The 14,528-nt window shown below is 32.6% G+C and overlaps 1 protein-coding gene and 1 long non-coding RNA gene across 2 annotated transcripts; one reads left to right on the plus strand and one right to left on the minus strand.

Moving 5' to 3' along the window:
• Positions 1–722: 722 nt before the first annotated feature.
• LOC121742238 (probable 2-carboxy-D-arabinitol-1-phosphatase) lies at positions 723–3,696 on the plus strand. The gene is made up of 9 exons (XM_042135324.1): positions 723–1,173; positions 1,613–1,718; positions 1,800–2,016; positions 2,122–2,240; positions 2,496–2,594; positions 2,737–2,790; positions 2,889–2,987; positions 3,054–3,161; positions 3,238–3,696. Exons 1-9 carry the CDS (start codon positions 770–772, stop codon positions 3,598–3,600), a joined length of 1,569 nt encoding a protein of 522 aa, XP_041991258.1. The 5' UTR covers positions 723–769; the 3' UTR covers positions 3,601–3,696.
• On the minus strand, positions 3,666–4,741 carry LOC121742239. Its single transcript, XR_006038008.1, has 2 exons — positions 4,541–4,741; positions 3,666–4,084 (listed from the first exon to the last, which is right to left on the minus strand). It is a non-coding gene; the product is annotated as an uncharacterized LOC121742239 (long non-coding RNA).
• Between the last annotated feature and the right edge of the window lie 9,787 nt (positions 4,742–14,528).

The raw sequence follows: 14,528 nt of genomic DNA on the forward strand, positions 1-14,528 counted from the left end.
AAATTAAAAATTACATAATTAAAATCCTAAAAATTAAAAATTACATAATTAAAATCCTAAAAATTAAAAATGACACTACTCGTTGCCGAATTTCGCCCACATGTGGTTGATTAGGTCTTCTTGTAGTTGATTGTGGATTCGAGTATCGCGCATTGTGTGTCTTGTCTCGATCCTCTGGCCAACCGTCGTATGCTCGCCTCGGCGTAGGGGAGACCTCGCTGTTGAGCTTCCGGCTTCGTCCTCGTCGTAGAAGCTAGCCGCCCTCGGCCCTTCGCTGAATGAGAGATGATTTGATGTGATAAATGGATGATGAATGTGTGTATTTATAGATGATTTTGGGGGAAAAAAAATAAAAAAAAATCAAAAAAATTCAGAAAAAACGGGAAAAAAACGGCCATATTTTTGGGAATTGGAAAATATTTTTTTTTATTTTTTAGCATTATTTATAATTAAATACCGATTTAAAAAAAAAATAAAAAAAAGTTTAAACACAACGGCTATGCCGTTGACGAATGGGAGCGCGCCACGTGTGCGTCCGCTGGCACGGACGTGCTCGATACATCGAGCAGCGCCGTGCGAGCACGTCCGTGCCAGCGGCGCGGCTGCAGCGGCGGCGGTCCTGCGCCTTGCCAACGGCGCGGACGGCGGTGGCGTCTTTCGCCACCGCTGCGGATGCTCTTACGCCCAAAAAAGAAAGAGCAAAAAAAATATCAGCCAAAAAAATAAAAACAAAAAAAAAAAGAAAAAGAACTTCCAATCAGAAAGAAGCATGTCCTCCGCCACTGCGCTAACGTCTCACCTCTTTCTCCTCCACAAAACCAACGATTTCTCCCACCGCCGCCGCCGCAGCAGCTGCCGGCGGCCGATTGTCAAGCAATCGAGACTTCATCTCGTGAAATCCTCATCAAGCCTGAAGGAGGAGATCAAGGTGCCTCCTCCTCCAGCAGCGAATGAGTGGGGCGAAGTACCAGCAAGCTGGGAGAGCATTCCTCTTCCGCCGGTGACGGCGGCGAAGAGAGTGGTGCTGGTACGGCATGGGCAGAGCACGTGGAATGCGGAGGGACGCATCCAGGGCAGCTCCGATTTCTCGGTGCTCACACAGAAGGGCGAATCTCAGGCCGAAACATCTCGCCTCATGCTTCTCGATGATTCCTTCGATGTTTGTTTCTCCAGGTATTCTCTCTCTCTCTCTCTGTGTGTGTTTGTTTTCACCGATTGAGTAGTTATTAGGCAGCATTGTGGTGGTATTGAGCATGGATTTCGTCTTAATTTTGATCTAGGAATTGTGATTGGATTAGTGTTGGAGTTGATTTAATGTGAATTTAATTGTAGGTATTTAATATTGGAGTTCCTAATCTGGATTTGGTACTTTGTCGTTTGAAGAGGCGAGAAATGAAGAAAATTAATCGAATAATTTATGGTTTTTGGCTGCTGCTGTTTTCCTTAGATGATCTTTGGTTTGGTAAAAGCTTTGGCTCTTTCTAGTGAATTTGTGTGGATTATATTAGACAATGAACAAATTCCGAAGGCTGTTGTGAATTTTTCATTTTTGTATCTGTTTTGGTCCATTTGTGGAATAGAAGTGTCATCTTTGTGGTTTGAGACGTTGCAGTCCGCTGATTAGATCGAAGAGAACTGCAGAGATCATATGGAGTTCTCGCGAGGAGGAGATCATAACGGACTCCAACTTGAGGGAAATTGATCTCTTCTCATTTCAAGTTAGTAATTTGGCTGATGTTTTTCGTTTGGCACGTCTGTATAGTTTGAAATTCGCATTCAGCTTTCGCTGCTCTCTGTAGGGACTTTTGAAGAACGAAGGAAAAGCTAAGTATGGTGCAGCCTTCCGCCAATGGCAAATAGATGCACCAAATTTCAACATTGATGGTCATTATCCGGTGAGGGAACTATGGGCCAGAGCAAGAAGCTGTTGGACGAAGATCCTTACTCATGAAAGCAGATCGATACTTGTAGTTGCTCACAATGCTGTCAACCAGGCACTTGTTGCCACAGCTATTGGTACTATGTTTATTGTTTTTGTTACTCTTGTCAAATGTGAACGCCTATCGTCTTTTCTAGTGTAATAGTACAATCTATATATGTTTGGTTGTCGTTCACATTTAGGACTTGGCACGGAGTACTTTAGGATTCTACTTCAGAGCAATTGTGGTGTGAGTGTGTTGGACTTCACTCCGGATCCTGAAGGGGGTTCCCCGCAGATATGTGTTAATCGTCTCAACCAGGTATTCAAACGCATCAATTAACTCGTTTCTTATTGTCATTGCGTGATTTGTTACATTATCGGTTGAGAAAGTTATAGATGATTAAAGATCACTATAGCTTCTATGTGCTATGGATGTAGTTCTTCATTGTACAGCTTAAATCAATCAATCACTTGTTATCTGTTTTCTGTTAATCTTCAGCTGTACACGAACACGAAAGAATAATGTTGTTGTAGTTTGTTTTAAAGGTCACACACTTTAAATGTAATAATGCAGACACCAAGTTCACCTTTAGGGTCTGGAAGCTCGGCTGGAAGGAAATCCAGTAAGCGGATTATACTTGTAACTCACGGCCTCCCTCAGAACGATGTGGAGGTAATGAATTCAGTCGTTTTCTGCAACTAAGCTTTCTTTGCAGCAGCCATCTATGATCAGATTAACAAGTCCACTTCTGACTCGCCCGTTTCTTGCTCTCGTTCGTATTGATTTTAGAAGTGACGCGCTTGTCTTTTATCAGGGCAGGGATCCTTCCTCTGCAGATGCACGGATGAACATTCTTGCGATGATACAGGTATTGCATCTCTTACATCATGCTCCTTTTGCTTGCTATTTAGGGTCGATTTTCGTGCAATCGGATATTGTTTAGTTCCTTAAAACTACGAAAAACAGGCACAGAAGACTGCAGAGCTACTTCTTGATGTTAAAGTGAGAACCATTGTCAGCAGCAGTTCAAGAACAGCCCTTGAGACAGCAGATGCCATTTCCAAAGTAAGATGCTTTCTTTTCATGTAAAAGTGTGTGTGTGTGTTCCATAATCTGATATGTAGACTGTAGGTCCAAGAAGCTGCTGACTGCTTGGGAGCCGACTGTGTTCCCCGCTATGTGGAATCGAAGCAAATCCCCGACCTTGACGTCGGCAGCATTCTCAAGCAGACGAAACAAGTAAGATAGAAACCATCAAGCGTGTACTCTAGGCCATGTTTGTGAATCATGTTTGTTTTCCCCCATGTCCGTGCAGGACATGGCGCAACCCGGTTGGCTGAGGGGGTCCGAGGATCACGTGGTGCAGGCGCTGTGGGACCAATCGAGGGCCGCGTGGGGGAGTTTGGTAGGTGAACTTTCAAATGGAACATCCGAGGGTGAAGATGTTGTGGTTGCAGTTGGCCATCCAGCACTCAACATTGCAATCATGGGGCATTGCTTGAACCTCACAAAGGAATGGCTGGGATCATTCCATCTCGACGCGGGTAGCATCACCGTCGTCGACTTCCCAGACGGCCCCACTGGGAATGGCGTGATCCGGTGCATCAACTACACAGCCCATCTCGGCCGGTGGTCGATCCCGATCACGAGATCAACCATCGATGACGAGAACTTTTGAGCGTCCCACCACATTTGTAAAAATTGATCATGAGTGAGACATTTAAAATAACATTGAGCATCATAAACATAAAATGAAGCAAATATTTCATACTAATATATCACCAAAATGAAATTAACAACAAAATACAGTCTCTTTCTTCCCTCTTTCTAACCAAATCACAGAACTAAACCATTTCAGCAAGACGAGTTGCGTATCATGGCCAAAATCTTGTGGCGCATCTCTGAAGCAGTAACGGGGATCCTTGGTTCCGAACGGTATGTTTGCTGCGATCGCCCTGTCGATGAAAGTGCAATGCAATTTTTCCCATTCGTCTTGCTCGGGGATCATTTCCACTTCTACTTCGCAATCAACATTTTCCCATTCGTGTTCCTCGAAGATAATGTTCCTTAGGCGCCCGGCTTTTACTTCACCGTCGACGTATTCATGGAATACAGAGATCAGAACCTCAACTAGCGGTGTGTTCCATCTACTAGGGCACTATCTGCCATAGCAAGAAGAAGTAAGGGTTACACAACACAGTAAACTAAAATCAATAATTTCATCGGTTTGTTTTAGGCATTTCATCGGTTTGTTTTAATATGCACAGATCATCATACTTCATAATTGTTTGAGAAGAAATCCTAGATAACCCAAAATGATTTCATCTTTGAACAAAAATGGAGATTGTGTTCAGAACCAAACAAAATAGCACAATTCACAACACATCAAAACCAATAATTTCATCGGTTTGGCTTAGGCATTTCACCGAATGCATAATATGCACGGATCATACTTCATATGTAATTAACCAAAAAACAGAGATTATGTTCAACACAAAACCTAAAATCAAATAGGCAATCACATATTTTGCAGTTTGATGCGATAAAAATAGGCATTCGTTAAAGCAGTTAATCGAACACGTAATAAGCGCTGTAAAGTGCAGATAATTAAAGCTTACCCGAAGAAAGGAGGTGCTGCTTCACGTTACCTTCATTGTGGAGATCTTCTCCCCCCTTCCTCTTTCTCAAGTTTACTACGCAACTAGATGCGCAAGAACTTGTAGTAGCCATTGGTAGCTCAATATGATGTTTCCAAACGCAGATGGATATCATATATATGCAGGTGATATCAGTGAAGTGACGGGGCCAAAAACAAGAAGATTTTCTTGCTGAATAGACTGATCTATACATCAAATATAACACAGACATTAATATACCTGACATAATATAGTACTCCCTCCGTTCCCGTTTCTTTATTAATAGACGCATTTCTTTTCGGTACGGAATTTAAGAATACTGTGTTAAATAGATTGTGTAAAAAGTAAGAGAGATGAAAAGATAATAAAGTAAAATGAAGAATTACTTTTTGCTAAAAATAGAAATGATTCAATTAACTTCAAACTTCTCAAAATAGAAAAATGACTCTATTAACATGGAATAGAGGAAGTATATAATAAACCTTTATTTTTCAGGACGAGATTTTATATAGTATTGTTTTGTGAGGTAGAGAAGAGATAATAAAGTAATAGAGAAAAAAAATAGAGATAATGTTATTCTATTTTAGGAAATATTCCATTTTTAATGAAATAACTAAAAAAAATATTTTATTTTTAATGAAACAAGGGGAGTACTATGCTACGTATTTAAAACATATACGTCTAGCAAGTTCCCAATATATTCTCGCAATTATGCCCCTTTAGAGCCAAATGCGCTCCACGTTCAAGTTCCAAATTTATTCTCAAATTCTACCAATGTAGCTTGGGCACTTGAATCCATCTACAACAAATTACTCTAGAAGATAGATAGTAAAAAAAAGTGAAAATATAGAATGAAAGGTGGATATTTATATAAAAGGTAAAATTTTGAAATAAAATACAAATTATAGTAAGTCATCACAACAGCTACGTCGCACACCGAGCGGTTGGGATATCAACCTTGGCTCAGGGCTGGTAGAAGGACGTCTCTTCGTTTTAAAATATAAAGGGATATATGCGAAAAAAGTTAGTGAAATGTGAGTATAATTTTATACTACTTCAATCCTTAAAATCATTTTTTATTACTACCTCCGTCCCTGAAAGTTTGTCCCATTTTTCCATTTCCGTCCGTCCCACAAAATTTGTCCCATTTCACTTTACTATTTTTTGTAGTGGACCTCATATTCCACTGACTCATTCATACTCACATTTTATTATAAAACTAATATATAAAAGTATGACACACGTTCCACTCACTTTTACAACTCACATTTTATTACATTTCTTAAAACCCGTGTCGGGTCAACGTGAGACAATATTTAGGGGACGGATGTAGTATATTTTAGAATGTATAAGTACCAAATGAAACAAAAATTCGTAGAATGATCTAATGTAATAAAGCTATTAGTATAATAATCTTTAGATGTGTTTTGTTTAAAAACTAAAAGCATAAAAATATTTGGAGAATGCTTATTATCGAAATTACGAATAATTAAACGTAAAATGTCAAATTGACATAAACGGAAACAAAAAAAAAATTGACATAAACAGAATTATAAAAGCATAGAAAATTGCATGAATTTTAATGGCCCAATTCATATTTGGACCACGAAAAGCCCAGCAACGTTGCAGGCTGTTGTAGCCATTTTATTTTAGTGTGGAATTCTTTCTTATTTAGGAATCATAAGTTGAGACTTAGATAAGTGGGCTTAAACGGAAATGTCAAATTGTTAATAATAACCAAAACAAAATACTTTGTACTACTATATAGCAAAACAACGTCGTAACATACTCTAAAATAACTTCATTTGTTATATCCCCTTCTATATCGGTCTTTCTTTAATACATAAAAATTTATTTAATTTAGTATAATACGACTTGTTTCGTTGTTCAAAATATGATGTCGTTTTGGTTTGACGTGCGATATTGCCACATAAATAAATCATCAAACTACTTCCTCGCATAAATCTTAACTGGTTGCAAAATTAGAACAAAATAATATTTCGATAATTTATTGGTAAATTTTAAAATCGGCATGCAAAACCAAAATTGGGAAAAGTAAAAATTACCATATATTCTTAAAGTTGGGGATATTACGTTTTCGATAAAATCATACTCCTTGTTGCTTTATTATAAATAGTGATTAATCTGAAATTGTGGATTGACATAACTAAATATTTACAAATTGCGCTAACTTAATCACATCAAAACAATATCACTATTTAGAATAATTTAGACTAAGCCGAAGCACCAAATAAATATAATTGGGGATTTATTACGCAATATATAATCCATCAGTTATTTATAATAAAACAAATACCCCATAATAATTTCGAGATTTATATTTATTTTTATCATTAATTATTTTGAAATGTAAGTAGGTAGCATTTTCCTCATTATTTATTTATTTAGTAGTATTGTTTTTATTTATGGCATCTACAAGGAATGATATAAATTCATATATTAAGGTGGAGTGGGCACGAGAAAATGACTTGAGCCGGCAGCAAAAAAAATATTTTCCCAAGTTGCTTTCTTTAATTAAACTATAATACTACTAGTTATTAACTATAATTACCAGAAATTAAATTATTAGTAATAACAATGGGAAAAGGACAAACAAAATTAATGTCGACAACTTCCAAGAAGCAACAAGGCTGTCATAAACATACACTCAATAAAAAAAATTCCAATTTGACTTAGATATAATTAGTGTTCATTATCTCAGTTTAGACTTTTTTATTAAGAATTAATTAGGGGTATAGTTCGTAATTTGCACATGTTATAGCAGATATGGCTGACAATTTTCGACACGACACGATAATCTGACACGAATGCGCACGAACTTATTGGGTTGGGGTCAAGTCTTATTGGATCCGTGTCCTTATCGGGTTGACCCATTAAGAACCCGATAATTTCGGGTTGGGTTGGGTTCGGGTCGGATGCGGGTCGGATGCGGGTAACCCATTAAAAATAATATTATTATTTTTATTATTATTTAAAAATATATATATTACTTTAATTTTTTAATTTCTTACAAATTAGGTTTAAATAGTATAAAACAAATTTTAATCGCGTAAATTAGGTTAAAAATTAAGGTTTAATCGTGTAATATCAGGTTCGGGTTGTTATCGTGTCGTGTCAACCCATATTATATCGTGTCGATAACGGGTTCGTGTCGGGTGCGGGTCGTGTTCGGATTTGAAGGTAGCAGGTCGGGTTCGTGTTCGTGTTCGGATGTACAGTTTCCTTAATAGGTCGGGTTCAGGTTATGCCTTATTGGGTTGGGTCATTATCAGGTTGACCCGATAACGACCCAATCCGCACGATTTGCCAGCCCTAATAGCAGATGAGATGTCTTTTCACTGTAATTCAACTAATTAATTCATAAACAAGGACCATAAAAAATATTACTAGTTGATTTTTTCTTTATATAGAGAAAATGACATTTTAATAGCAAATGCTAGACTGGATATTTACAAGAGTGATTCTTTTTGTTAATAAAATTTGCCACTTCAACTCTTTCATGGACCTATTTTTTAAATTGGATATACTTTTAATAGGAAATGCTTGATTTTGTTACAAAACAAAATCTTTTTAAAAACATGGCTAAATCACGACATAGCCTAAATCTGGCGATCGAATATTAATTTATTATTTTCAAGATTTTACATATCTATCTTGCTGATGTTTATAGAAAGAGATGAATATTTGATCAATTTTTCTAAAGCATTATTAAGCAAGTAAGAAAAAATCAACACTGATTTATTCATTTTTATATATAAGTATATGAATGATTAATTAAAAAATAACCGCATTTTATGTTTCTTGTCCTACCACCAACTTGCAGTTTGCTTGCCTAAACATTGCTTTTATAACAAGAATTAACTCATCAAAACACTAATTATTAATTAAGCAAAAATAGGCTATTAATATTTTAATTAATGACTGGTGTCATGTCTTTATTGATATCATTGACTAGATTTTCCAATCCGAAATACCTTTAATTTGGTGAAATAGTCAAAGAGGGTACCAATCTTATTAAATTTAGTATCATAAATATAAATTAAGCAATTATAAAATTATTACTATACTAGTTATAGTTATAGTTATAATTACGATTACTTTGTGGAAAAGTTAATTCGAATCTACTGCGAACAAATACGGGAAATGATGAAAACCGTGATTTTATTTTGATATGATTGCTTAATAATAATCAAATAAATAACATAGCAAATATACGAGTTTATTCAAAATCCCATTATCTTTTCGATTGTTGCATTTCGATGAATTTGTTTTAAATCGTAATTGATTCACGCATTTATATGACAAATATATAGATCAAATTATTTGATGCCGCATTCATACAAATAATAAATATTACTCCATTACTTTAAATGATAATTATAATATAACCCGGATATGAGCTTAATAAATTATACTTAGTTCAACTAGAAACCAAATTAAATAGCAACATATTGGAGTCAATATAATTATTGATCATTTAAATATTTTTAAAGACATATAGCATCATTCGATTGATTTTTGTTCTTATTCGCTAGTTGGTTCCTTTATGTGTATATAAATGAATGTACATCAAATGATTATAGTAATTTATAATGTGGCCGTTATTATTGCTTAAACGTTTATAATTCAAGTACATTTAACACATGCATATTTATATTTTTCATTACTTCAGGCTTCTTGGATCCTATACTATATCTTTCTTTAACACGTTTTTTAAATAAGATATGAAAATTTTTAGGAAAATAAAAAAAAATCTATCACTTTATAGTCGGCATATCCTACCATCAATCCACAAGTTATAAAAATTTATCTCAAATGTAATCTTTTGAGTCAGGGGCAGAGTTAGGACGTTGTAAGAAATGGGCAAATTTATATATAAAGAAATTTTAAGAACTTGAGGATGGATATTTACTGAAAGATTAAAAGAAATAAAATTTATAATGAAAAAAAATACATATGGTAAAAAAATATGAGGTGGGGCAAATGCCCGACCTAAAAGCTTAGGTAGATCTGCCCCTGCTTTGAGTCATCCACGACCCCGCGGTCTAGTACCTCTGATATCCCGAGTTTTGTTTCTTAGATCGGCTATGGGCTCCCTTCCACATCCTGCATTTTTAACTAACATTCAACAAAGTAAAGGTAGGTAGTTTTTAGGCTTCTATTGACCTTTCAACAAGTCCATAATCATTTGCGAATTTAGTTGACCAAATAAAAATGAAATAGTATAAAGGAGTAAATTGCACAATTAATGGGGTCTCATAGCTTAGTTAAGCATGATTAATGATATCATTATATGAGTTGGCTTAGTTACATGTAGTCTATAGAGATGTGATTGCACCATGTGGTGAAGGTGAATTTTGTTCTTTTTAACTACCTATAGTCATCATTGGAATTTGGCATCAAAAGTAGGATGAGTTTAAAAAAATTATTTTATTTTTTCCTACGAAGGAGTAACTTTTCCATTTGTACTGAATATAAAAGTACAAGAGAATATCGAAAGTGGACATCACTATTGAATAATTATAGTTAATTTTGAATCCTGCATATTTCTAATTTTTCACATGTTTCTCTAATAAAATGAAACCTCAATGCTCTCAAATTTAGTCTCTATCATATTCATTTAAGAATTGCAATCTACTTGATGAATATTAATTGATGAAAATGGATAGGAGATGGAGGTCCATGCTGTCACTAATTTTATTAAATAAATTACTGTACATTCATCTCCAACCAAACTCCACCAATTCTCTTAACATTCAATTCTTTTATTTAATAAATTACTACTATACATTCATCTCCAACCAAACTCCAACAATAACAATTCTTTTCACATTTAATTCTTTGATTATGTTTGTGACTTTTTGTAGTAGATTGATTTCATTTCCCCAAAAAATCAATCTCTTTTTCTCTTCTCTTTAACATGGAAAGTTGATGAGAGCATAATTATAGCTGCACAAAATATTAGGTGATTACACCTTTTCTTTCTTTTTTCTCTTTTTTCTCCTTCTACTTTTATTAGTTAATTGTTAGTCAAAATATTGAATTTGAGAATTTCCATAGAATTAACATGGAGAATTATTCGTGCTTCAATACACATTAATTATTTAATTATTTCAAGTACAAGTGAAAATAATAGTATATAGTTAATTCATAGAATTTATATATTTAATGTATATCAATAATAATTGTCGTTTTATATGACATGTTGTAATTTACTAAGATCATATACTACGTAGTCTTTAGTTTCTTACGTTATCATCAAAATAACTAGTTTATGCTTTAATAATATAATAATATAACATGATGGCTAAAAACTAGTTAATTGAGATGTAATTATAATATTAGTACAAAAACAATCGAAAATAATATACTATACTCTATTTAATTAATAATGAAGGATTTGTATAGACGGCAAAAGGCCATCAAACAAGAATAATAATTCTAGAAGCTAGTTGGATGTTCCTTTCCACTATCAATTTTACATCATTTTCAAAAAAACATTATATAGTGCACATAGCTATTAATTAGTTATAATTTTTTTTAAAAAAGTGCTCTACTATATAGCTTAATAAACTGGCAGTAAAATTGGTTTGAGCATTTTTTTATCAAAAAAGTAAAGTGAATTATTAAAATTGATTTTACATTAAAATGATAGATTATTATTATTTTTTAAATAAAACTAGTTGAATAAGATTATCACACGAAATTAATTTTTTATATTCGATAGACTATCATATCTTATGTACTCCATTCTTCATTCTTTTAGTATATACTAGAGAAAATAACTGTAAATGAGTAAAATTTTAGATATATATATAAGAAAAAAAATTGTTTTGCTACCATTTTAAATGACCTTTTGTTAAAGAAAAAGAAAGTGATGAAAGGAAATTGAAGAAAAGTTAAAAAGAGGAAAATAAAGTGGGAGTAACTAGTTGCACATTATTCCTCCTGCTTTTGATAATAGAGTGTTTTGTAGGAGGAAAAGTGGTGGGCCACCACTTCGGTTTAAAATTTTGCTAACACTCTTTATCATTATCAATTTATAACGAGTGACGCGCAAAAACAGTCCCTGAACTATGTGTTTATCTCGCCCTTAGTCCTTGGACTTTTAAAATATCCCCATATATTTATGGACTAAGCGTTTATCTCGAAAATGGTCATTTTCATTGTTTTGGGTTGAAAATACATTTTTGAGCATTTGGGCAATTTGGTCTTTTTACACTTTTAACATTTTAAATCTGATATTATTTCAGTGATGTACTAAATCTGATATTATTTCAAAATTATCATTCTTCCTCCATTTTACTACCCTTCACTTTTTTCTTTATTTCAATATTAGATTTAATTTTATAAAATTAAATTTTAAATTTCAATTTTTAAATATCAATAAATTTTTATTAATTATTAAAATTACTATTAAATAATAAATTAATAGTTTTAATCAATATTTGATAGTGTCTAATATTTAATCAATAAGGTACGCAGCCGCCTTAGTTTTAATCAATATTTAATAGTTTTAATCATAAATAGATCATATAACACGATTTATTCTGAAATAAATATGCATCTAATGTAAGACTGATATAATTTTCGTTTATTAATTTGAAAACAATCAAAATTAACTAGAAAATTTCAACAAAAATTCTCCTATATCAAATTTTTAGTCAATTTCATAATATTTAATCACAAGCAATTATAACAACCGAACGAAGGCTAAATAGAATAGCTCTTATTTTTCCATCATGATTAATCTGTACTTCTTCAATTCAGCTGAATATTATATTAAATAACAAAAAATTAACAGTTTTAATCAATATTTATAGTGTCCATGAATTAATAGTTTTAATTTTAAAAACTTATTGATATTTAAAAATCAAAATTTAAAATTTAATTTTATAAAATTAAATCTAATATTGAGATAAAGAAACAAAGTGAAGGATGGCAAAAGGGAAGAAGAATGATAATTTTGAAATAATATCAGATTTAATACATCACTGAAATAATATCAGATTTAAAATGTTAAAAGTGTAAAAAGACCAAATTGCCCAAATGCTCAAAAGGGTATTTTCGACCCAAAACAGTGAAAAATTATTAATTTTGGCAATTTTAGAATTAATTTTGTAGTAGCTCTTTAAAATGGTCAATTATATCACAATTTTGGTATTTATTTGTTTCACAAATTTAAAGTTGAAAGAAATTATGTATGACTTGGAAGACCAAATACATGGTTTTTTATTTTATTTGTATATCACTCACAAAATTGTGAATTTTAGTAAAAAAAATGTTACTCTTCTGTCCCTATGTAGTAGATGCATTTCTTTTTTTTTTCACTCGTTTTGAATTTCAAATCTCACTCAATATTTTTCAAATCCAAATTAATGAGATGTTTGAAAAAAAATTGTCAAAATTAGGATATACTATTGACTATATTTGAAAGTTGCAATTCTGATATAAATTGATTAATTTCATGACTTTTCCATTAATTACAAATTAAGTAAAATTATGGCTCACACAAATTATTATAAAATACTCCTATTGGTGATTATATGTTTAATCGATAAAATTCAATTTTATTACATCAAACTGAACACCTTCGGAATGTGAATATATAGTGCATCTTTAAAATGTAAGCGATGCGTTTCGGATTTGTTGTAGGCTTTAGTGGGAGGTTATTCCTCAATACTTAAAACGATTATTCTGTTTTCTTTCATTTACGCACTTTAGATAATTAATAGTATGTGTAACGTTTCATGATAATCGAGCGTTAAATACATAATTAATATTGCCAAATAATACTAAATGGAAAGATGAACATAGACTATAAGAAATTAAGGTTTCATGTGACCTTATGAAACATTATAAATGTATTTTTTGGCTATAATAATAATAATAATAATAAAATGTATGCTAATTAGTAAGTACAGAAAAATATAGTGATTAAAAAGAAAAAAAAATCACTCAAATTTTCAGTTGACCTTAAACAAGAAATATCTCAATTTTGAGAAGCTGGCAGTTGATTAATGACAGATTTTGTGTAAGTACCTACAACCGTTAAATTAGCAGAAAACGAAGTTTTTGGGTTTGAGTAATGAAAACCAATTTAATAAGTCTAGTCAACCATTGTTAGGATCCAGGAAAAATTAAACTAAATTTAATTAAACAATAATTTAATCAACATTATGTTCTTGCCCACCCATTCATTCTTTAATCCTACCCACCCCCAACCTTCACATTTTTATTACCAACAAATAGTCATCAAAATCATACTCCTTCCATTAGATAATACAGAGTAAAGAATAAATGTCATTTTTTTCCGATACGAGTTTTAAAAAATATTCTCCATGTTTATTGGAAAAAACGGCCCAGGCAAAATTTTTTATATTATTATTGATGTTTCATCCACATAACGTCATTTTCTGTGTGAGTGACATTCACGTATAATTTTTCGGCTTCATAAAATTTTACCGAACAAATCTTAACTTTATTACTTTTCTATCTAATATTTAAATTGTTCGCAACTATCACACGAAAAGAATATATGGTCACCTATTGTGTAACACATCGTTCACGTTTTTCAATCAAACGAACGTTGTTTTCTTATACTAGCGCATCGCATCCATATATAAATATTAAATACAATTTCAAAAAAAAATTTGACCGTCTAATAATTGCGAATTTACAAATAAATTCATATTTATGGGGTTTCCCTATTTCATTCAATATAATTAGTACACATTTAGTTTTTGTTTCCATGTTAAATATTCGGATATCTCAGACTAAATTATCTGTCACGAAATAAATAAAAGAATCCTTCTATGTTTTCAACTCATTTCCCATTCCTTTTCTTGTTTAGAGAGAGAAAGAGAGTTCAATTCAATACTTACATATACATACAAACTCCATTGCCATCGCCATTCTCCTTCCTCTGTTTCTTTCTCCAAACGCAGAA

This window comes from Salvia splendens, chromosome 7 (genome assembly GCF_004379255.2).
Source record: "Salvia splendens isolate huo1 chromosome 7, SspV2, whole genome shotgun sequence".
Taxonomy (NCBI): Eukaryota; Viridiplantae; Streptophyta; class Magnoliopsida; order Lamiales; family Lamiaceae; genus Salvia; species Salvia splendens.

What these genes read in the sequence shown, in the direction of transcription:
- LOC121742238 (XM_042135324.1), top strand. Translation starts at nt 770, where the DNA reads ATGTCCTCCGCCACTGCGCTAACGTCTCACCTCTTTCTCCTCCACAAA. An exon ending in TTCGATGTTTGTTTCTCCAG is followed by an intron (nt 1,174 to 1,612) that starts GTATTCTCTCTC and finishes GAGACGTTGCAG; the next exon opens with TCCGCTGATTAGATCGAAGA. An exon ending in TCCCTCAGAACGATGTGGAG is followed by an intron (nt 2,595 to 2,736) that starts GTAATGAATTCA and finishes GTCTTTTATCAG; the next exon opens with GGCAGGGATCCTTCCTCTGC.